Source organism: Citrus sinensis, chromosome 2, assembly GCF_022201045.2.
Source record: "Citrus sinensis cultivar Valencia sweet orange chromosome 2, DVS_A1.0, whole genome shotgun sequence".
NCBI classification, from domain to species: Eukaryota; Viridiplantae; Streptophyta; class Magnoliopsida; order Sapindales; family Rutaceae; genus Citrus; species Citrus sinensis.
In genome coordinates, this window is record NC_068557.1 from 5,894,320 (window position 1) to 5,917,985 (window position 23,666).

Below are 23,666 nucleotides of genomic sequence, written 5' to 3' on the forward strand. Positions count from 1 at the left end.
CCTTCCACTCATCAGTTTCATTACACAACGTTCTTTTGTAAAACCATACTATATCAAAAACTGACGAAAATTCAAGCTCTTTTTATTTTTATATTTTCCTTTTGTGTTAAAACAAACTAGGTGCAGGCATGATCTCTCAAGACAAAAAGGTCTTTGCTCGATCTACATGATTCTTTTCCATGCCATTGTGTATAAATAAAACTATTGTAAGGTATTTTCAAGAACTTGATCAAGTGGTTTTAAGTAGTCTTTTTTTTGTCCTTTTTTATTTTTTAAGCTACCCAAATTTGGGTCTTGGGAAGGTAAGAGTTTAAAGAATAAATTTAGGTTCGCCCAAAAGAAAAAAAAAAAAAGCAATTGTAATGTTTGAATAAATGATGCAGTGAAATTAATACAATGTTTCTAGATATTACACATGCATATATGCGTAACAACAATTATATTGGCGAAAATTAAGGTCCATAATACAATTGTATTTCTTTCAAATCCCAATTTTTTTTTTCTAAATTCTTAATTAAACTACTAAGTTTTTTTGTTACACTTGCATAACCTGGAACTTCCGTGCAAGTTCATAATTTATCATAAATTTAGGGTAAAAAATAATAAGGGAGGGTAACCGAGGACTTTTGAGCTTTCAATAGAGAATGTTGGGCTTGGATCTATCACTAGTGGCATAAATGTGCATTATTAGTTAATAAATAAAAAAGAAAAAGAAAGAAACTTTATGATTTATTTAATAAATTATCTGTCTTATTACTTATTATTTATTACAGAATGACCTTTTATTTTTTAAGAAAATAACCTTAAAAGTATCTTGTATTAATTATAATTTGGCCGCAAGCAGTTGTTTTCTCGATAAAATGATTATTTTCAAAGCACTGGCGAAGGTGAAAGCCTGGAGACGTCATGAGCTTTGAGTTTTCCTAGCTAAGCACAGTACTCATTTTGGACGAAGAAATCACGAAACAAAAATCGTGAGGATGAAAGACGCGTTCATGAAGCCGGAAGCGTGCAGACAATGTACATTTGGTTCTTGGGGCCGGGGCTGTTGGAGTTGCACTGTATGATCACTCTCTTCTGAAAAATGGTAAAAGACTTTCTCGTGGTGTATACGAACCCTTGGACTGATACGTGTAAAGGACACACACTCACACACACACACAGTGAGCATATGGGCATGCATGTTCCTGTTTCTCTCTCTGTGATTAAGGTATATTATTGATTTCAACTATATATCAACACGAATGTATCTGAAACCATTACTATTATCATCCATTATTGAAGCATTTATGACGAAATATGCACAGTAGCCAAAATGGGTTAATAATTTCAATTGTAGTTGCGGACAAAGTAAGCTAAAACATATATATGAAATGAAGGGACAGGCATATATAACGTGTGGCTGGGTTTCTCTTTTTTTTCACTTATGGGTAAGCTGTTTCTTATCTTGTACTGCTTGTCCCAAGCTGACAAATTTAGTGACAACTTTCATTTCATGCACTCAATAATTGACAGATTACTTTGAAGATCTGAAAGTGAAATTTGATTCCAAGATGCTGATGTGATAACAATCTCATGGTAGCAGAAACTTTGATGCATGATGGTAAGAATTTTCAACAATGAGATGCCAACAAATTAAGTCTGTTCATTTTTACGTTTCAAGTGTGTCAGGAAACTGGTTTCAGTGTAAGCTCGTGTGTGCCTGAGGATATTTGAATATATATTTACGATACGAGCAAAATTAGTTTACTGCAATGTGAAACCACGTAAGTTATAATTGGGACCAAAATATGTATATGCTTACGTGACTTATAAGAAGATATAGAATTTTTACAAAATGTGTATTGATTAAGGCTTATTTGCTATTATAGTTGGATGGTTATAGCTTAAAAAATAATAATTTGGTATTATAGTTGGATGGCTGTAACTTAAAAAATTATAATATTGTAATGTTTGGTAAGCATTAGTTTATAGTTTTGTAAATATAAATCGATTTTATATCACACTTGTGCGATGAAAAACATATAATATATATCTTCACCATTTTTGTAAAAATTATTATTTGAAAGTCATTTTTATCACATACTATCAATTTTTATTTTATAATTATAGTTTTTTTTCGATAACACTTCAATGCCAAATAGGGTTTGAGATTCATGATTACTAGATTTTGCTGCTAGCAATAGAAATATGTACAAATAATCATTTTCGGAGGGATATTCCAATAATAATAATAATAATTGAGATTTTTTTCTTTTAAAAATTATAATTAATTTGGCATTAAATAAAAAAAATTATTGACAATGAAAATAAATCACGTTAGCTGAGAATATTTACTGAGTTATATATATAAGATTGAATAAATCTTCAATTTATGAACTAATTAATTGACTTTTAACTATGAGTTAGCTCCATGCATTTCTAAGTATCATGACCATATTCATATATAAGTGCCCTGTGCTACCTTACCGCTTGATAACATCCATGAAAAATTTAACCTAACTTTTTTATGTATGAGTTAAGCTAACTTCTATAACCTTCTATAGCCTTCTATAAATGATTCAATGAATTACACCTATTATACATACATACATACATAACGAATAGGAATATACTTTTGATGTTGAGTGTTGACTCTTAAACTACATTTGGGTTACTGGTTATAAATTATTTGCTAGATTAGGTGACTATAACTAGTTAACCAAATAGGCTTATTTCTAGAGCTTGCTCCACCTTCAACTCTTATCACTCGCAACCACCACCAAAAAGATACATAGCAAATATCAGAATTATAATTTATAGACATTTTAGTTGACATAATTGAAGTCATGTGTCGGCGTACACAATAATATTGAATAGTTGAAGTGATGTTAAGTTGCTTTAGATGATCTTCATAATCTGTATGGTACATGAATCTACTTTTTCGTAGTATGATATATAAAAATTGTATGGACCCGTGCATGCCTATAAACATGCCATGACTTTCATTATCTTAATTTCAAGTTATAAAATAACTAGCTAGGTATAGACAAATATTTTTTTATTACTTCTAATCATTACCCAATATCATCATCAAGAAAGAAATTGGGAGAGTAATGAGGATTTCTTATACCCCACAAACTATATCAATCATAATTTGATCAAAATCTACCTAAATTAAATGTATGATGGGGTTGATAATACTTTGATCAAATCTATATATATGGAAATGTCTATCTTATTTAACAAATATATCAATGATGGCATGATTATATTTTGATTATAATCTATAGAAAAGTGCGTAGTGTATATGAAATACATGTAGGCAGACTTAGAATTAAACAATATTAAAATATATTGTGCATCCGAAGGGGTCAGATCGAGATGGGGTCATGGAGAAAAGTTGAAGAGATAAGAGGAATAAGTTGAAGTCAATGAAGCGTGGCTCTAATGATTGGAGATCCCCTATAATTCAATGGTTTGTTAAAGATGAAGATCATATATTTATTTGGTGATCAATGGAATGGAATTATGCTTATTTTTAATCAAAATACCACCACCCTTCCATTTCGCGTGTATATTCAGTAGCCTTTATGCCCTAACGGAGAAAACAATAAATTAATGCATACAAAGGATATGTGTATTGTTGTGAGCACAGTTTGATTGAGGCACTTCATTTGAACACTCTTTAGCATAGACTTGTTCACAAGCTTTGAGCAAAGCTTTGATTAATCAAGTTAGTGAACATAAAATACTAACAAAAATCAACTTCAATTATTTAGTTTATAGCATAGTTAGACCAGTTCACATAGTAAAAAAAAAAAGGAAAAAATTGCCTATGCAGGGTAATTAAGAGGGGTCAAACGGTGAGGTGAATATCATTTTACTATAATAAAACCTCGTTGTATATATATCACTTGAAACATTTAAGCTATTTAAGCTAATCACAATCAAAATTACGAAACTCTCAAATCCTAGAAATCCTAAAAAATCACCAAGATCAAAACAACAATTTTTTTTTGAAATAACAAATCAAAAAAATAAAACTTACCCTTATACATAATTCCTTTGGTGGCTCACTATATCACCAGTCAAATATAAACTGTGTCGAGAATGAAATATCATTAGGAAGCCATAAATCCAACGGTTGGATTGTTGGAAAGTGGTGTAGAAAACAGAGAGGTCTCCCTTTATGCCTCAGCAGAAGAAACAATAAAATATACAAAAGATAAATGTATTGTCGTGGAGGGTATTATTAAAAATTGAAAAAGATTATTATTGATGGAACTCTCATGTAACATATGGTGATATCGGTTGCAAATATCCCAATGTGCTATTTTCCGTCCATGCTCGTCATCATTCATCAACATGCTTGCTTTCCACACCTTGGCTTGTCGTTTGCTATAATGGATTGAATGTACATTTGACTTACATGTATATAATGGACTTATTTGTGATTAGGGATGGCAATGGGGAGGGGAGGGGAGGGGACCAATTTTCCCATACCCATCCCCGATATTTTGCGTATGTCCCCGTCCCCTCCCCGTCCCCGTCAGAATTGTTTGAGAGAATCACCATCCCCTCCCCGAATAATAACAGGGGATCCCCGGTCCCCGAATAACTAATAGTCTAATACATTTTTTTATTTTCGATTTTAAATTAATCATATTAAAATAAAAAATTCAGATAAAAATAAAGTTCAAAATATATCTTACATTAATATTGATCCATTACAAAGTCACATTCAAAATATAAATTATTAAAATAATTATCTTTGTCAATGACTCAATCTTCATAATCCTACAATAAAAAGAAAAAAATTATTTTTATATCGGCAATAAAATAAATGAAATAAATGTAGATACTTAATTAATATTTTTAATAAAATTATTTACCTCTTGCTCGTCCTGCTCCTCCTGTTCTTCCTCGAGAAATGTGACAAATTGAGAGATAGCCTCAGATTTCAAACCTAAAACAATAAAAATGATATAAGTAAAGTAACTTATAAGTACAAATATTAATAACTGTAAAATATAATTACAATGTAAAATAAACTTATACTGCAATTGTAAGCTCGTAACTAACTTTGACAGCACACGAAGGCCTCCAATGTGCTTGGATGAAGTTTGTTACGGTGTGGGCTCACAACTCTACCATCGGTGCTAAAAGCTAATTTAGAAGCAACTGTTATAATTGGAATTGCCAAAATATCTCTAGCAATTCGATCTAATGTAGGATACTTATTAGCATTTAATAATATAAATATTTTGATATTTATTATTTTTAACAATATTTATAATTTTGTTATTTATTTATTAATTAGTAATTTTAAAAATAAAAATAAAATTAAAAATTCAAATAGGAAAATGGGTAGGGGATGGGGATTCCACCTCATCCCCGTCCCCTCCTCGAATAAAAAATTGGATAAAAAAATTTTCCCGTCCTCTCTCCGAATAAAAAATTAAGTATAAAATTATCCCCGTACCCTCCCCGAAGGTACCCGTCCCCATGAGGATTTTTACCATCCCTATTTGTGATGTTATCCATACTGATGAAATGAAAGTTATTTCGTAATAAAATAATAATAATAATAAGGCTGCTTTGCGTGTTTATGTTTTGACTATGCATTGTGCTGCGCATAGAGTACTCTTCAAAGCATTTGATTAGCTAGTAAATCAGTAACTATTAATCTTTCTTTTATTTCCTTTTCATCCTCTTAATTAGGAAATGCAGACATGGTTTAACTCATTTAGGGTTTAATCCACCGTAAATCCGCCAATCTTTATGGGCAACACTCCTGCCAACCAAAACTTTGCATCACCTCTCAACACATTTGAAGATATTATAATAGCATCACATCACATCAAAAAATTATGTGCGCCCACATCACTTAGTCTTACAAAAAATTGATAACATTTGGTATTGGGTTGTATCCTGCTTTACATTTCTATCTGCAGAATCAAAAGCAATAGTATGTTGCGGTACTGTCGAGTTTATTATCAAACTGTAATTTCGTAAAGGAGGCAAAGGGTAAAAAGCTTACTCTGAATAGTCGGAAGGGGACTGAGACCTTCCAGAGCACAAGGCCTAACAAATGATATTTTGTACAACAATATTCTTCATATAGTGTAATTAAACCATTCTCCAGGGGATCATATTTTACGGAGTAACTAGAAAGTAATCACGGATGGTTCTTCGTTTCACTGAGGAAGGAGGGTTCAACACAGAAGAGGGACTATTCAGGGAAGCTTCAGGGGTTTTTTCAAATGCTTCTTTTGTATCAAAAGATGGAATTTTTTTCTTCTGGGCCTCGGGAGTTCTAATGATAGGCATATTTTTAGGATCGGAAGAGTTAATTTGGTTTAGCACATCGTCTGAATTATATGAACGATCAGAACCCTTTGCTAACCATCCTGGTTCTCCGTTCATAAAAAGTTTTCTGCATTCTGTACTTGGAATTGCCATTACTCTCCTTCGGACGGAAGATGGAGATCTCATGCTCGAGCAACGACTGTTTTCAAGGCTCCATAATCGAACCTAACAAATAAAAATTTGCAGAAATTGAGATGTTTTATAAATACACACGAGTTAAAAATGTATTTGGGCTGCATTTATTGGATTTGTAAGATGTTGATCTTACTGTGTAATCATCTGAAGAAGTTACAATCTTCCCAGCCTCATTTGGACACCTACAGAACGAAAAGAAAGATGATCAACATATCTGTAAAAAAGAACATGGATAGTGAATAATGTCACTCAGTAAACAGATGAAATAAAATACCAATTTACTGCTGTAACTTCCCCATCATGGCTTTTCAACTTGATAGGATCTGCTTGAGGTTTATTCACCTGGTTTGACATTGCATATTCAAATTACAAATTGAAGAAGGCAAAACTTAAAAGATGAAAAAAAAAAAGAACTCATATTTTCAGTAGAAACTCTACCTGCCATACATAAGCATTTCCATCACTAGAGCCACTGAGTATATGACTTGCATTAGGACAAATTTCCGACTTCAATGGCAAAAGTATAGTCAGATAATGGTAAAAAACGAATCTTATACAATAGAGCAATCAGGATTAGTCCTAGACGAGACATACCTTTACATAGAATGATTCTATTCGACATCCAGAAAAATGTTGTATTGGGCCTTTATCAAGCTGAAGTACATTGTACAAGTATATTCTGAAAGCATGAATACAACATATGAGTTAAAATTTTCAACATTTCAGTACTTTTTTCTTCTACTGAAATTTCAGTAAATGCAAATTGTTTATAAAAGGCAGGATTGTGAAACAGGCACCACATACCATGCACTACAAAGTAGCATTTCAGTGGGTTGTGCATTAAAACTAAATTACAATATTGAGTATGTTTTACTAAATATAAAAATTAATAAAGCTTTAAGGGAAAAAAATACTCATCACAACAGCAACATACCTATGGTCCATGCATGAAGCTGTAAGAAACACCCCATTAGAATCCTGAGACAGGCTAGAAATACCATGTAATCTTGTTTCCTGAAATCAGAAAAAGCCGAATGATAACTAGAATTGCTTTACTAATAAATGTAATTAAATCTTTAAATTCATGATCTTCTAGTTCCAGAATAAGCCTGCTATTTACATCCACATCTGCTATTTTAGTGTTCCCATAACTAATTAGAAGGATCAAACACTCGATTAAAGTTGGGGTAAACATGCTGGATTGGACAGCAATGCTCAATTGCTCCATAAAGATTAAGTTTTAGTCATCTAATTTGAGAATATGCAACTTTATTCCAAACAATAACAAGTAATGTTTCAGCATTCTATTATGCAAGGGCCGACTAACCTTTGCGGATGATGACTCTGCATGAGGACAAGCCTGAGTAATTTGAGCCTTAAGATTCCTGGTATCCCAGAATTTTACAATGCTGAAATGAAAACAATGTCAAGAGAAAAGCAATTTTAACATTAACTCTCAGGAATTCAAAACCGATTTTGGGGAGAGTTGCAACATCTTATAGATACCTGTTCACTGCACTAGCGGTAGCAATGGACACTTCATCTTTCAGATAAAGAACTGATGTAATGCTCATGGAAGCAGCCTGAAAGAACTGATTTATTAGCAAAGAGTAGAATAAATTAGATTAAGAATTATTTGAGCAGAAAACAAACCTTCCTGCGGCTAACTCTTTTTGATTGAGACAAAAGATGAGCTCCTTTGACTACAGCAGATGAGCTGGACAAGGAAACAATAAGATTGTTCAACTGAGTGCAAGTTATTACCAACCATTTAATTCATGTATAAAATGGTTTGTTTAGATCATAAACATCATATGCTTGTTTAGGAAAGCAGAGATGCAACAACTTACAATACAAAAGATTCTGCACAATTACTTTTGGGACTGGACTTGCATCTCAAGTCCCATATAGCAAAGGACCCATCTCTTGAACCAGAAACAAGAATATCTGTTGAACAATTACATTTATAATTAAAGAAATGGAAAGAACTTTAGTTAGATACCAGATGGTAAAAAGAATGAAAATATCTACCAGAATTTGTTGGATGAGAACACAATGATTTTATACTCCCTGTGTGCCCCATCAATGCTCCAGTACATTTCTTTTTCTCTGCATCCCATATCTTTATCTGTAAAATGAACAAATGGACAAAGGAAAGTGTAAGCAATGTACAGTCAACCTTCATCATGTTGAACTAAAGGAATAAGTCTTGTTCATACTCATTGTTTCAGTTGCCAATTGAGAAAGCAGTTGCATCTTACAATTTAATCAATTGGTATTAATTCTAGCAACTTATTAAGTTTTATAGACCAAACTGAGATCAATGGAACCAGACCTGTAACTGAATTTAAGCTAGTTTGTTTAGCAAAGTTCATCCCCTTACTTACAGTTTGATCCCCTGAAGCTGTTAAAATGTTGGTATCCTCCTGCGAAAAGTTTGGCAAATTTCACGTCTCAGTCAAAACCTTGCACATGTTAGATTGATGCTAGGCAATAACAAAAAATTCAATATAATTTCATAGAACCAACGTAGTTACCTTGATCCAGCACAAATCAAAAATAGCATTTTGATGTGCAACCCAGTCACTTATTCTGGCTTTCTCTGCGAAAAATTCTATAAATTTCAGCATAATTGAAACTAAAAAGAATATCCATCCACAAAGAAAAACTCCGAAGCAGGCATTTCATAAACAAGAACTAAGACCTGCATTCTCCTGGTGACATGCAAAAGAAGGAAGCTTTCTACGTGAATCAAACAAGCTCACATAACCATCCTCGTCCGACACGGCAAATATATGGGAGTTTTTACTTGTCTGCAAAATTAGGGTTTTTTCCTCTCTCATTAAATCAGTGCATTTGTTTGCAGGCATCGATTCTTAATCTTAAGTAAAAAAAAAACACAAAAAATAAAATACAAATTATGTTAACAACAACAATGACAATAAACAAAAACCTTGCAAAATGAAACGGCCAATGGCGGCGTCTCCTCGCCATGGTGTTCGACGGCCACGGCTCCGATTTCCGTGAAATCCGTTACCACGTCACCAAAATACGGTCTTTTCCGAGCTGAAAAAAATATTAAATAATAAATTCAAAGAAAGGTGTAATCAATCACACATTAAATTAATTTATTCAATCCAGAGATGGGGAAACCTTTGAAACCGTTGAGCTCTCTTGATCTGACATTTAGGAAGAAAGATTCTGATTTTGGGGTCGCCATTGAAGATTCAGGGTTTAGGGAGAAAAATTGGAAAAATTTTGTTTTTCGCAGTATTAAAATGTTTTTGTTGCTTCCAATTTTGGCGCCCGGATATTGGCTTTGAGCGGGTAGGGCAACTCAAATTTCTTTTTGGCGGTAACTAATTCGCATGAAGGGTATATTTGTCTTTTGGAAAATTTGGAATTAAAAATGTTCACTTGTTGGATCATGTACCATATCGGCCCAATTCATGCTTACCGCTAAATAAGGGACTGATGGCCCGGCTTGATAGGTCCAGTAAAAGAACCGCTTGGTGAACCGGATTTGACCGGTTTGTATGTAAATGACAAGTTAACGAACTGAAGAAACTGTTTTCCTAAGTGTTCGTTCAAAAAATCAACAGCGAAAAAGTTCACCTGTAAGTACTCATTTGAATTCATCAAATTCTTCGTTTGTAATCAATTCTTAGATTCTAATTATTTTACAGTTTGTAATTCATGCTTTTTGCTTTTGGTTTTGTTTGGTTTTGCTGCCTTGATCTGCATCTGGGTTTTGGTTCCCCCTAGTTTATCATTTCTGTAATGAATATTATTCAAATTAGATTTAGATTGATCGTACCTTACAATCAAAATTTTCTTGAGGAAATCAAAGATGGTTTGTTGAAGATTAGAGATTTTCTTGATTTAAATCCTTATAAACACTTACTATTCAAATTCATTGACAGTAATAATAGTAAGAATAATCATAGATGCAGCTTAATATTGTTCAGCATAGGTTCATTTTGCAACATTTGTTATGCGAATGGTTACCAGTAACCATTTAATCTCGTAGGATGTAAAAGATAATACTAGTGAAAGCAGTAAAATGGAAATTTGGATCTCTTTGTTTGTGAAAGCACTATTTTGTTCTCAAATTCTAAGGGATATTGAATTTTTTCTGGTGAATTCAGAGAGAGAGATCAATAATATTTATAATTCATATTGTAGTAAATTATCATGGCCGGGCTGGAGGAATTAAAAAAGAAGCTTGCACCATTGTTTGATGCTGAAAAAGGTTTTTCTGCTGGATCAACTCTTGACCCTTCGGATTCGTATATGGTGAGTTTCCCTTTTGAATGAAGGAGATGGGTATACAAGTTGAGTTTTTCACATGATATGCTATTGGTTATATGTAGCTGTCAGATGGTGGAACTGTTAATTTATTAAGTAGATCATATGGAGTGTACAACTTTAATGAGCTCGGATTGCAAAAATGCACATCTTGGCTTGCTGATGAATCGGATCACAGCGAAAAAACTTATCGATGTGCTTCTCATGAGATGAGGATTTTTGGAGCCATAGGTAGTGGAGCAAGCAGCGTTGTTCAGAGAGCTGTCCACATTCCCACTCATAGAATTATTGCCTTGAAGAAGATTAATATTTTTGAAAAGGTGTGCACGTTTTCTAACTTATTATATTCCTTTTTGTGTTTTGATGGGAGGATTTGGCTTTTTACTTTGTATATGCTATTACTTTTCAAATGGAAGCTAAATCATTGGCTTATATATATCATGTTATTCAGGAAAAGTTTGTATAGTATAGAATATAAATTACCATTAGTTAGGGATTTTCCTTTTTCTTTATTTTGAAAAAAAAGAAGTGGATAGTTCGAATCATCATTTAGTCCATTGAATCATATCTTTGGGTGCTCAGGCCATGATTTTTGCTTAAAGAGAAAGTATTTGTTGACTTTGTTTGTTAACATGATGATTGCCGGTCTGCTTCTGATAGTTCAGGAAGATTCGTCTTCTTCGGAAAGTTAAGAACCTTGAATTGTGTACTCATGACCTATATATACCTGGGATGATGAGTTGATTTGGGTGTTGTTGATGGGTGCAAACACCACACAGGGCCAACTTGATTTCATTGATTTGAAAAATGAGTTGCCTTGTAGACATAATGCATAATAAAATGTTTCATCTAGTTAGTGAATAAACTTCCACAAATATTCCAATTTTTTATAGGAGAAAAGAAATCAGCTTCTTACTGAGATAAGGACATTGTGCGAGGCTCCTTGTAACGAGGGTCTTGTGGAGTTCCATGGTGCATTTTATATGCCAGACTCGGGGCAAATAAGCATAGCTTTGGAGTACATGGATGGTGGATCTTTGGCGGATATCTTACGAATGCAAAAAAGTATACCAGAACCAATTCTTTCATCAATGTTTAAAAAGCTTCTACAGGTAAGGACATTCTTGTCTCTCTATTTTGTTTCATATATGATAGAAGCTTAAAAGTTTTATCTTATTATGTTGCATATCTTCCTACTAAGTTCACATTGTTGGTTTATGTGATTCTTCAAGGGATTAAGTTACTTACATGGAGTCAGACATTTAGTTCATAGAGACATTAAGCCAGCAAATCTTCTTGTAAATCTCAAAGGGCGGCCGAAAATTACAGATTTTGGTATAAGTGCTGGCCTGGAGAATTCAATAGCAATGGTTAGTTATAGAAATTATTTGTGCTTTGATTTTTTATGGAATGTCTCTATTTGTAATGCATGATAAGTGGAATTATTGGTATCTACTTTCGAGTTATAATCTATGACATAATATCGCCTTTAATATGTTCGAATTGTTGCTAACTTGTCTCAAATGTCATATACTAGTGTGCTACTTTTGTCGGAACTGTTACATACATGTCACCTGAAAGAATTCGAAATGAGAGCTACTCTTATCCTGCTGATATTTGGAGCATTGGTCTTGCTCTTTTTGAGTGTGGCACAGGAGAATTTCCTTATGCAGCTAGTGAAGGACCAGTCAATTTGATGTTGCAGGTGATTGTTTTCAATTTCTATGTTGTTTTAATGATAAGCAAAATAATATTTAACTGATTTACCATTTTTTTAATTTGTATTGCCGAATGGTTTTTACCGAAGATCTTGGAGGATCCATCACCATCACCATCAAGACAGAACTTTTCACCAGAATTTTGTTCATTTGTTGATGATTGCCTCAAGAAGGATGCAGAGGCTAGGCCCACAGCAGATCAGGTAAAAGACTGACGAGTTATCAACAACACAAATACAACTTAAAACCTTTTTGTGCCATTTTGAACCTTCCATGGATGTTGTAGTGTACAAGGCAAAAAGTTTCTTCATTGTCCATCTATTCATAATAGTTTTAGACTAAGTGGATTTGGGATTTAACCAACTTGTACGGTCATATCTCATGTGCAGTAGTATTGATGTATGTGTTCCAGTAGGTTGGCCAAGTGCGAACATATGTAACATAATATCTCATCTATCTACATGAGATTTAATGCTGGAGAAATTGACAAGGAATTTTAGTAGGGTTTGACATTTTAATTTAATTCATTTTGTAAACTATGTGAATATCATTATGAATCAATTTTAGGGGAAAAAATATGAATCTTTATTAAAAAAAAATTATAAATAAATGTACTTATTTTTATGGACATTTGGTTCTAGTGTAAAATCTGAAATTGTCTTGGTCTTTGATCAATTTGGGCTCGGCCGCTTGAGTGTTAATTAAACATTGATCACCTGAAGTGTGGTAAATATTTTAGGTAAGTTAAAGCAAATATCTTTGATCTTTTAATTGTTGCTTAAAAATTTCTTTTATTTTATAGTTCATTTTCATCCTTTCGTAATTCTATGTAGATTTCTGTATAAATATGGAAATATGCACTGAATTTGTCAAATTCTGATGACAGAAAGAATACAGTTGTTAATCTCTGTGTGTATTTTGTTGTTGATTGAAAGATCTTGAAACTTTTACATTTCGTACTTTATGTCCTTCAAGTGGTACTGTTTCACTGCAGCTTCTTTCACACCCATTTATTACAAAGTATGAGCATGCAAAAGTGGACTTAGCAGCTTTTGTCCGAAGTGTATTTGATCCAATGCAAAGGATGAAGGATTTGGCAGATGTGAGTACCTAGCATCATGCATATATGTGTGCATATATTATACCTGTAACCCTATTATTACATCTTCTATAAGAGTACTTAAATGGGTAATTATAAGTAGGTTAATCATATCGAATGGACAAGACAAGAAGTCGAGTATAGTAAATGTCCATCAGTAGGAGCTTGCTTTGCTCTTAGTTCATATCTCCTGAGTGAGAAGCCAAAACTACTTGAAAGGCTTATTCAATAAAGATATTAGATCTGTCTGTTTTTAGTGAGGATTGGGATGATCAGGTCGGTTGAGGACATTAGCCCACCAATAGACTGTGTGCCATTATAGTACTCTTTGGGGAAAGGGTACAAGAATGGCACAAGGTGATTACGAGGACACTATATTTATATTTGAGTGATGATAGAGTTACAAAATCTTGTACAATCTCATGTGGCAAAAATTCATTGGTTAGATGAAAATGTTGGCAAATCATGTAGGTCAAGAGGTATTTAATCCAACTAATTGAATTATGCCACACCAGTTTTTAAAAGAGTTTGTCGCATCATTACTCTTTATATTGAGTTCAGCTTATGTCCTGTTACATAAGCTGGTATGTAAAATCTCTCGTCATGTTACATAAGCTGGAATCACCCCTTTTGCTTGGACAAGGGTAAATATAAAATCACCTGGCGGTGATCTAAGTACTTGGGCCCAATTGTGAGCCATTTGTAGAAAATACTATATTACAATTTCTTGAGCATATTTGAAAACTGCTTCGTCTAGCATAAAGATGTATGATCTCATTGAATTTCATTTCTAGCATAAAAATGATGTATGATCGCATTGAATTTAAGCTTCTCCTGTACTGCTATTTTAAGTTGAATAATTCAGTGAAACACTTAAATTACTAAGAGCCTGAACCAACATTAGTAGTTGATGCTAGTCATTTATATATTCAATTACTAACATTTCTGTTTTTGAGTGATCAGATGCTTGCAATACACTATTACTTGCTATTTGATGGACCAGATGAACTTTGGCAACATTTAAAAATTTTATATAACGAAGGATCAACTTTGAGGTAATGTATACCATATTTGTTGTTCAATGATTTCATTAAATGTGATTCTTTACCTAAAGTCACTGACAAAACATCATAATAAACTCAAGGACAAAACATCATGACTTTTATCACCGGTAACTACTAAATTGAATAAGTATGGCGATTTTTTGATGCCTTGGTTTGAATAGATCATTATTTTTGCTGAGATAATTTTTTTTTTTCCTTTTCAAGATTCTCCGGGAAGCATTTTGTTGGTCCAAATGATATTTTTGCGACTTTGACAAATATTCGAAGGACATTAGCTGGAGATTGGCCTCCTGAAAAATTAATACATGTTGTGGAAAAACTTCATTGTCGTGCCCATGGTGAAGATGGAATTGCAATTCGTGCTTCGGGATCTTTTATGATCGGAAATCAATTCCTTATATGTGGAGATGGTGTACAAGTCGAAGGCTTGCCAAATTTTAAAGATCTTTCGATTGATGTTTCTAGTAAAAGAATGGGAACATTTCAAGAGCAATTTATCGTGGAACCAGGAAATCTCATTGGGCGTTACTTTATTGCTAAACAAGAACTTTATATTACCCAATAGAATGAATGATTAACAAAATTGCAATGATTTTTTTTTCCCTTTTCAAGGCTAGTTTCTAACTTGCAGTTCTTTCTTGCAAGCAGTTTTGTATATTGTTGGCACCTGTGAACATATTGGAGTTTAATGTTCCCAGTGCAAATGTTGTAAACTTGTATAAGAAAACATTTACACAAACATCGACTTCTGTATGCATGCATGTTATTTCACTTTATCTGCATGCCCGGATAGGAGAAGTCATGTACGTATAAGGATCTTATTTGTGTTAATTAAATTAGATTTAGGGTTTATATGTTTATAAACAGTGGTGTTGGCTTTCTCCTTGGTTCTTCTTGTCATGTATTATCTACTATTAGCCAGCAGAAGTGCTTGTTTGTTTACAAGAGCGTATGGAGAAGGAAATGCAGTTATCAGAAACATCTGGTTTGACAGATTTATGGAGCCAGGTAAGTTTGAAATTGCTAACGCTATCAGTGTATTAGATAATACAAGACAAGAATTATGGACAAGTTTCTACCAACTACATCCATTGTAGAGGACTCATGAATCTTTGGGACCGTATTTGTAAAAATCTTCAAGCCAGGTAATTTAAAAGAATTCCCTTCTCTGTTTGCTGGTCTGTTTGTTTGCTTGCTTGCAGGAAAGGCAGTGCAATGGATTTATCTAAGAAGATGTCAATGGATCTTCACTTGCTCTATGGGGTTGCACATGAGGGTTCATGGTTTCGTCAATGGATATGAATTCTTCAGGAGAAGCTATGGGGTGGTGAAAGGAATCTATGAAGATGTGATTGAAATTCTCAGCTCATTGAAACTTGATAAGGCTATTCAAGATCTCTGTGGTAGGATCAGGGCAGACAGATGAGGCAAATTGTCTGATTACTATAGACGAAAAAGTGAAAAGATGGACAGATTATAATATCTGCTCAAGTATATGTTAGAAAATGTTGCTTCTGATATAAGGAAAACTAATGTGGCTGCGAGTGCTATTTCTGTGGTGAATGATGATGATGAAGCCAGTGATCCTTCGCCTTAAACCAGAATGACATTGCAGGGTGGTAGGTCTGTGTTGAAGGTAGTAGCCGGCAGTGCTACTTCATCGGCCATCTCGAGGCCTTCAACCAGAATGACACTGCATGCGGCGCGAATGATAAAGCTTCTGGTCAAAAGAAAACAATTGTAGCTAGTGCTACGTCAGCGGCCATCTCAACACCCTCAACTGGAATTTGAATTACTGGAAATGGGAAATTGGTGATGATACAGAGCCAGTGACGAATGCTGGGATGACACCATGAGTGGTTTATGGTTCCATTGCATTCCATGCACCGGCAAGTTAAGAAAGCCGCAGAGTTGGCACTGGAAAAGAATTTAAATGCCTAAAATAAAATAAAAATAATCGAAATGTTCAGCTTTGATATTCTCTACTTTCTCATTTTGTTCGTCATTTAATTTATATCCAAACGCTGAAACAAGTTCGAAGAACACCTTAAGAAAAAATAGTAATAAAATTTTTTTAAAGGAAAACATATACTTTGTCATTAAAATTCTACCCAACATTAATTTGCTCCTTCATAAAACCAAGAAGTATCACTTTTATGTGTAATACAATCAAATTAATTGAAATAAATAATTCAATTTAGGGTTTAAGAAAAGTACCTAAATCGTATTTTATTGTTTAAAATTATAATTTACTTGAGGAATATTTTAATAATAAAAAATATTTTTTAATAATGAATTTATTGAGTTGTTTGATGTATTCAAATAATTATACTCCTCATAAAAATATATTAAGTGAATTTTATGTTTCTTATTTAATTTATTTTTTCAAGATAGTTAAAATTTACAAATTTATGTTCTCATAAAGCATATGTATATAGTGTTCATGTTATCGAGGCACGTGGTAAATATCAATGAAGTATAATACTATAATTTTACAAGCCTCGTCAAAAGAAATGAGATACATTAATCACACCAAATTGGCCGAAATTACCAAACAAACCACATTAGGCAAATACAAATAAAAATCAAAGAAAAAGAAAAACAAATAGTTGGCAAAACAAAAGTAGCCACGTGTGACTCCTTTTATTTAACCCGGATCTGATATTAACGGGATCCATATAAACCCCAGACGGGTTTTAGTTAAAACCCTAGCGCGTTGTCTGCTTGGCCTCCATTTTCAGTCCTAACGTGACCTATACTAAGCTTCTCCGCAACCATGCCGAAGCACTATAGACCCGCCGTAAGTTGTCTAAAACGACGGAGTATTGTCTAAAACAATAATTTTTAAATGCTCAGTCTCTGGAATTTTCTATTGCGCTTCCGTTGATTTTCTTTCGAATTTTTTTTTAATGTTTATAGGGAAAGAAGAAAGAAGGAAACGCTGCTAAATATATCACCAGGTCACAAGCCTTAAAGCAACTTCAAGTCAATACAAAGCTTTTCAGGTCCGCACCTCTTACTTCACCTTTAGTATGTTTATATGTGAGCTTGCTGTATCTTTTTTTTTAATTATTATTATTATTATTATTGGAAATCAGAAAATCAACTTACTGAAGAAATATAATTAATGTTTGTTTACTTATGTAGACTTTGAGGATTTTAGCTAAATATTGATGGAAACAGAGCGGTTGCTGTATTAGTGTATTTAATTTTAATTTGTTCAAACACATAGTGTGAGCATTTCTTAGGTAAATCATATGAGCAGGAACTTCCAAAAGGCATCAACCAGTTTTATTTTCTCTTATTTATTTATTTATTTATTTTTTGCTGTGCTGAAAGCGTGAAATTAGAGCTTTGGTATTTGAGTTAATGGAATAGGCAATGTCAATTCTGACCTTGCTGAAGAAGATATGCTATGCTTATTGTTTTGTTGGCTTGAAATTTTAGGAAATTATGCATTTACAAAGGTGTATTTCCCCGGGAGCCCAAGAAGAAGTTTAAAGGAAATCACCAGACATATTATCACTTGAAGGATGTTTCATTCATACGACATGACCCAATACTTGAGGATCTGAGAGCAAAGAGTGCCTACAGAAAGAAGATAATTAAAGCCAAGGCAAAGAGGAATAAGGAACTCGCTGATATTCTGAAAAACCGCCAACCTGAAATTAAACTAGACAGACTTGTTCAGGAAAGGTTGGCTATTTTACTTGGGGTTGTTTTCCTTGTAAAAATTACAACTCTTAGATCACTGCCATTACAAGTCCCTGACCTCTTTATTTTATTTTATTTGTTTTATTTTTTGTGATTGTGATTGTAGATATCCACACTTTATTGATGCACTCAGAGATTTGGATGATCCTCTCACATTGGTGCACCTTTTTGCTGCATTACCTGCCAGTGACAGGCTGAAAATTGAAGTGAAGCGTGTCCATAATTGTAGAAAGTTAGTATCTCATATTTGTCATATTTAAGAGGAAATAGGGGTGTAGGAACCTGTAGAGCTTGTATGGTGTTCAGAAAATCTGATATGTTTGATTAATGATTCTTTGTTTATGTTTAATATCTCATCGCCTTATATATTGACGCTAATATCTGTTGTTTGACTAGATTGAGTCATGAATGGCAAGCTTACATTTCTCGAACTCATAAGTTGCGAAAGGTTTTCATATCTGTAAAAGGGGTATATTACCAGGTATTACCACATCATGTTTACAATAGCCTTGCTTTGTAGCATTGAGGTACCTACCTTTGTTGTTTACACAAACATGCTTCTGTCCGTGCATGTGTACAGGCTGAGGTTGAGGGTCAAAAGATTACATGGCTAACACCTCACGGGATGCAGCAAGTTTTGCCTGATGATGACGTAGTCTACGATGTCTTACTATCATTTTTGGAATTCTATGAGGTCATTCCTGCTAGATTTTGAGTGTCACTCTTTCTTATTGTCATTTTCTTTCAACGGTGCAAATGAGTATATCTATATATTTTTTTTAAAAAGGCTTTAAATGAATAAAGACTTTTCAAGTTTAGTTATATGCTCTTCATGGCTTGCTTCTGAATTTGGTGGGCACTCTGAACTTAGATGAATAGAAGGTTGATCATTTAGTAAAGTTGTAAGAGTTTTCTCTAGACAAGTATTGAAGGGTAAAAATGAGGAAGTACGAATGAATATCTATTATTATTTGAATGGTGATATCAGCACTTACTTTCTTGAGCTAAAATTTCTTAAATAGTTCATTTTGGATTTTCCCCCTTGATATTGTTGTTTTTTATTTGTCAAAGATCATCGAATCATTATCATTCACTGAATTTGGTCTTTAACTCCATATTTTATTTATTTACTTCAACTTTAACTTTTTAATGATTGTGGTTTGGGTACAGACTCTCCTTGCCTTTGTGAATTTTAAACTGTATCATTCGATCAATGTGAAGTATCCCCCCATTCTTGATCCTCAATTGGAAGCTTCAGCAGCAGGTATGCTTCTCCTCCTCCTCCTCCTTCTTCTTCTCTCTTTCTCTTCTCGGGTTGGGGAGGGGGGTTACCTACACTTGTACCGAACTTTTAAATGGTTCATGCAATTTGTTTGTTTATTTTTTCCACAATCTTTGTGCTCCACATTTTTTGCCTTTCAGTGAAAGCTAATATAATTAAGGGTTCCTGAATTCTGCAGAACTTTATGCACTTGCAAGATACTTTGATGCTAACTCTAGACCCTCTGAGAAAGTTGAGGCAACACAGGAAGAAGAATCTGACCTCAGACTAGCCCAACTTCAGCATCAACTTCCTTCCAATGAACCTGGTGCACTGATGCAACTCGTTAAAGATGCTGCTGATGAAAATGAAGAGGATGAAGATACAAAAGAGTGCAAGAATCTCTTCAAGAATATGAGATTCTTCTTGAGTCGTGAGGTGAGATTAATAGTTCACTGACCATTGCATCGTGGTGTGTCTTGCTTCATAATGCAGCAGTTATCATTTTTTTTTTTTAGTTGGATTTTCTTTTGACGATGTGGTTAATAAATATTGCATAAGGAAAAGAGAATAAAACGGTGAAAGAGAGAGCATACAGTCCTTTGAAGAGGATATCAAAACACAGCATAAAAAGAACTAAGGCTGGTTAACTGGATGAACTATTGATAAAGACGTGTCAGCCTCTGAGTCATTGTGTACTTGTTATTTGAAAATGATATAATACGTGGGAGATGGTTGCTAGTCTACTGGTCATATCTTGAGGGGTTTTTTAATTATAGAGTCTTGCATTTTCTGACACTTCCATTGAAGTTACTGTGATTTTTAAGTAAAATGCAACTACAGTTAGTTGTTTATTGATTCAAAAAACATGCAGAACAAAAATCTAATTTGAACCGACTTACCTATGAATGACTGTAGTAGGTAGTCATTAATTTGTGTTAATGTTTCTTTTTATTTGCCACTGGTTCCTTCTTCAACTTTTCTACGCTCCGGCTATCAACTATTTGTTATTGCATGACATAGTTAAAAAAACAAAATGTTTGTGGCAATTGAAGGCATTGCAAAATGTTGTTGTCTAATGACTGAGAGAAAAAGCTCTCTTTTCTGGAATATCTTTGCTAGGTACCGTAATGGGGTGATCATCAACCTTGCAATAAAGTTCCTGCTTTTTTTTGTTTGGATTTCTGGTTCCCTCTTCTACATTTGTTATTAAGAATGTGGAATCTTTGTTAGTGCATGACATAGTTAAAATTTCCTGCTCTTTTTTTTTTTTTTAATTTCTGGTTCCCTCTTCTCCATTTGTTATTAAGAATGTGGAATGTTTGTTATTGCATGATGTAATAGGGGAAAATAAAATTGGTTGCGGGTGTATGTTCTTAATTGACTAGTTGGTATGTGCCATTATTGTGAAACACAATTAGTAACGTCTTACTTATGGTATTACACAGTTATTGAATTTACTGACTCAGTACTTCATTGCTCTTTTTTTTGAGTTTTTTTAATAATTTGGAGCTGTGTAGATCTGCTCGTTTAACCTTTCTGTGGACAGCTTGTTCGCCATTTTTTACATTTTTATATTACCATCTATAAGAGTTTTCTGTAAAAGTTTTCAGTCATGGAAAACAGAAAAGAAAAAGAAAAGGAAATGGAGTGAGACAAAAAGTTTTAAACTATCAACTTTAGACACTTGCAGTCATGTTTGGCAGCCATTAAATATGAGACCACATTAATCTTACGGATTCGTATTTTGGAACTAGTTGACATTGAAGAGTTTATTCTTGTCACCTCTTCACCATTAGTACAACATCATCTTTTTAAGTAATGTAAAAGTTTAGGCTTTACTGCGATATGGGATAACTAACCTTCCCCTATTTTCAGGTTCCAAGAGAGTCGATGCTTTTTGTTATTCCTGCTTTTGGTGGTACTGTTTCTTGGGAGGGAGAAGGAGCTCCTTTTAGTGAAACTGATCAGAGTATTACTCATCAGGTTGGCCATCAAATTCAAATTGTATATTTTTGAGACTTTTTGGGGGATAATACACTCATTGACTTCTTTTATTTGCTGCAGATTGTTGACAGGCCGACTCAGGGTCATGTATACCTGTCAAGAGAATATGTCCAACCCCAATGGGTTTATGATTGTGTAAATACAAGGATTATATTGCCAACAGATGCATATATGGTGGGAAGGTAATCTTTAAGATCGATTTTGAGATCTATTCCTCTCATTAAATTCACCACTCAACTATGATTTGTATATCCATTCATATTGTAGATATATGTTATTTTCTTGGAGGTCACTAGACTCATAGTTTCTTTACCTATCGCCACTACGATTGTTTCAATTCCTAGTTGATGTTCTTTGTTCTTTTTCATTAACGTTTGATCTTTGTTTCACTGTTGACAGGGTTCCTCCCCCACACCTATCACCTTTTGTTGATAATGAGGAAGAAGGTTATGTACCTGACTATGCAGAAACCATTAAAAGGTTGAAGTCTGCTGCCAAAAATGAAATCCTTCCAATGCCTGGTATGGGAAAAGAAGATCTGGATGATCCTCAAAATTTGTTGGCTGAAGGTTATATCAGTCGAGCAGAAGCTATTGAAGCTGCTGAGAGAAAGCAGAAAGTGCGTGTACTGAGTATCATTTTAGTGTAGAATATTCTTTTCTCCACAAGACATTGCTGTCAATTGGTTTTCTCTACTTTTGGATTGAGATAACTGCATTGCTGATTTTATCAAATTCTAAATTGACACAGATGATGACTCTTGAGAAGCAGTATCATGATGAACTGAAGATGGAACTTGACGGCTTCAAGTATTCTTCATCTGTGTCAGATGCTACTAAGCAAAAATCTGGTGAGGATATGGAAACTGGGGAGGAGCCTCTCCCAGATGTGCAACAAATTTCTACAGAAGATATGTCAAAACTTCTGATGTCACGCAAAAAGAGGGGGCTTTATGAAGCTATGAAGGTAATTTTGCTGATTCCTTCCGGTTGCTTTCCTTCTCTATCTTGTTTTCCTACTTACAAGTAGAATATAGATTAGCAATCACCTAAAGTTGTATGTGTTTCAATGGTTTGAACTGGTGTTTTTATTATTACTTCCTAGACCTCTGTTTCGGTGGCCTTGGGTTACTTATTAAGTAAATAGCGTTTCTTTCCCTTTGTCACTTAATATTTTCTGAAGTATTCTACTTTCAGAATTCTGCTGCTTTTGCCCAGCTGCAGAGTTTTGGTAGTTGAACCAAAACATCGCATTTTATGTGAGGAGTATTGTCAGTTTTTCTATTCTCACGGTGCCTTAAGAATTTTAGTAGTATCTTGCATCAGCCGTATTTCTGTGGGAATGACTAGTGTGCTTTGTGTTTGTCAGTACTATTTGAGTATTTTCCCTCCCAAATTTTGTTTCCCACTACTTTAGAAAGTTTACAAATGTCAGTTTGTGATGTATTAATGCTTTCAAATTTTCAACTGTTTTTCAGAAAGGCCAAGAACGAAAGAAAGCTCATGTTGACCTCCTCAAGCAGCGGAAGAAAAAAATTGAAGCAGCTGAGAAATTTAAAAAGAATTGAGGCCTGGAACTGTGAAAGGCTTGAAGTTATTGTTATCATTTGCTTACCCCCTTTGTTGTAGTCTTCACTTATAAGGCTAGTTAATATATTTAGTTGGGCAATTAAAAGCAGGGCTGTAATTGGTTAAAATTTTGACTAAATATAGGAAGTTTATTTATTCTTACTCCCACCTTATCTTGGTTTCAGACATTTCTCTGATCATTCTTCATTGTACATTACACCCTCGTACAGCCTACAGGTAAGGTTTAGTGTTCCAGTATTAGTATAAAGTTTAGGCTCGTTGTTTCTCTTGCAGAAATAGTAGATCAAATGCGACCTTTAATGGAAAAACTGTTTCCCATAAGATTGTCCTAGTACTTCGACGGCAATATTACACTTCTAGACCTGGAATTTTTCTTCTATGATTGATCGATATAAACAGATCAAAGGTGAAACTTACACT

The 23,666-nt window shown here is 33.8% G+C and overlaps 3 protein-coding genes across 3 annotated transcripts; 2 read left to right on the forward strand and 1 right to left on the reverse strand.

Annotated features, from left to right (window-relative positions):
• Window positions 1-5,783: 5,783 nt before the first annotated feature.
• On the reverse strand, window positions 5,784-9,876 carry LOC102621254 (uncharacterized). The gene is made up of 16 exons (XM_025095339.2): window positions 9,640-9,876; window positions 9,440-9,552; window positions 9,191-9,299; window positions 9,024-9,088; window positions 8,874-8,912; window positions 8,518-8,614; window positions 8,337-8,433; window positions 8,140-8,203; window positions 7,993-8,069; window positions 7,814-7,895; window positions 7,421-7,500; window positions 7,081-7,165; window positions 6,925-6,993; window positions 6,761-6,828; window positions 6,620-6,668; window positions 5,784-6,516 (listed from the first exon to the last, which is right to left on the reverse strand). The coding sequence occupies exons 1-16, from the start codon at window positions 9,704-9,706 to the stop codon at window positions 6,139-6,141; spliced, it is 1,539 nt and encodes a 512-aa protein (XP_024951107.2). The 5' UTR covers window positions 9,707-9,876; the 3' UTR covers window positions 5,784-6,138.
• Window positions 9,877-10,003: 127 nt separating this feature from the next.
• Window positions 10,004-15,539, forward strand: LOC102621743 (mitogen-activated protein kinase kinase 3). Its single transcript, XM_006470193.4, has 10 exons — window positions 10,004-10,103; window positions 10,672-10,782; window positions 10,860-11,114; window positions 11,688-11,906; window positions 12,027-12,164; window positions 12,332-12,499; window positions 12,602-12,715; window positions 13,507-13,614; window positions 14,575-14,666; window positions 14,880-15,539. Exons 2-10 carry the CDS (start codon window positions 10,681-10,683, stop codon window positions 15,238-15,240), a joined length of 1,557 nt encoding a protein of 518 aa, XP_006470256.2. The 5' UTR covers window positions 10,004-10,103; window positions 10,672-10,680; the 3' UTR covers window positions 15,241-15,539.
• Window positions 15,540-17,321: 1,782 nt separating this feature from the next.
• On the forward strand, window positions 17,322-23,387 carry LOC102620972 (pescadillo homolog). The gene is made up of 13 exons (XM_006470190.4): window positions 17,322-17,475; window positions 17,595-17,680; window positions 18,123-18,371; window positions 18,496-18,621; window positions 18,786-18,870; window positions 18,970-19,083; window positions 19,560-19,653; window positions 19,850-20,088; window positions 21,529-21,636; window positions 21,718-21,839; window positions 22,057-22,276; window positions 22,408-22,623; window positions 23,135-23,387. The coding sequence occupies exons 1-13, from the start codon at window positions 17,452-17,454 to the stop codon at window positions 23,222-23,224; spliced, it is 1,773 nt and encodes a 590-aa protein (XP_006470253.2). The 5' UTR covers window positions 17,322-17,451; the 3' UTR covers window positions 23,225-23,387.
• The last annotated feature ends 279 nt before the right edge of the window (window positions 23,388-23,666 follow it).

Excerpts from the sequence above, each read along its gene's own strand:
- LOC102621254 (XM_025095339.2), bottom strand. The coding sequence starts at position 9,706 with ATGGCGACCCCAAAATCAGAATCTTTCTTCCTAAATGTCAGATCAAGA. Across the intron at positions 8,070-8,139 it reads AAAGAGTTAGCCGCAGGAAG|GCTGCTTCCATGAGCATTAC; the intron begins GTTTGTTTTCTG and ends CAGTTCTTTCAG. Across the intron at positions 7,166-7,420 it reads GCTTCATGCATGGACCATAG|AATATACTTGTACAATGTAC; the intron begins GTATGTTGCTGT and ends TCATGCTTTCAG.
- LOC102621743 (XM_006470193.4), top strand. The coding sequence starts at position 10,681 with ATGGCCGGGCTGGAGGAATTAAAAAAGAAGCTTGCACCATTGTTTGAT. Across the intron at positions 11,115-11,687 it reads AGATTAATATTTTTGAAAAG|GAGAAAAGAAATCAGCTTCT; the intron begins GTGTGCACGTTT and ends AATTTTTTATAG. Across the intron at positions 12,500-12,601 it reads CAGTCAATTTGATGTTGCAG|ATCTTGGAGGATCCATCACC; the intron begins GTGATTGTTTTC and ends TTTTTACCGAAG.
- LOC102620972 (XM_006470190.4), top strand. The coding sequence starts at position 17,452 with ATGCCGAAGCACTATAGACCCGCC. Across the intron at positions 19,084-19,559 it reads CATTTTTGGAATTCTATGAG|ACTCTCCTTGCCTTTGTGAA; the intron begins GTCATTCCTGCT and ends GTTTGGGTACAG. Across the intron at positions 22,624-23,134 it reads GGCTTTATGAAGCTATGAAG|AAAGGCCAAGAACGAAAGAA; the intron begins GTAATTTTGCTG and ends ACTGTTTTTCAG.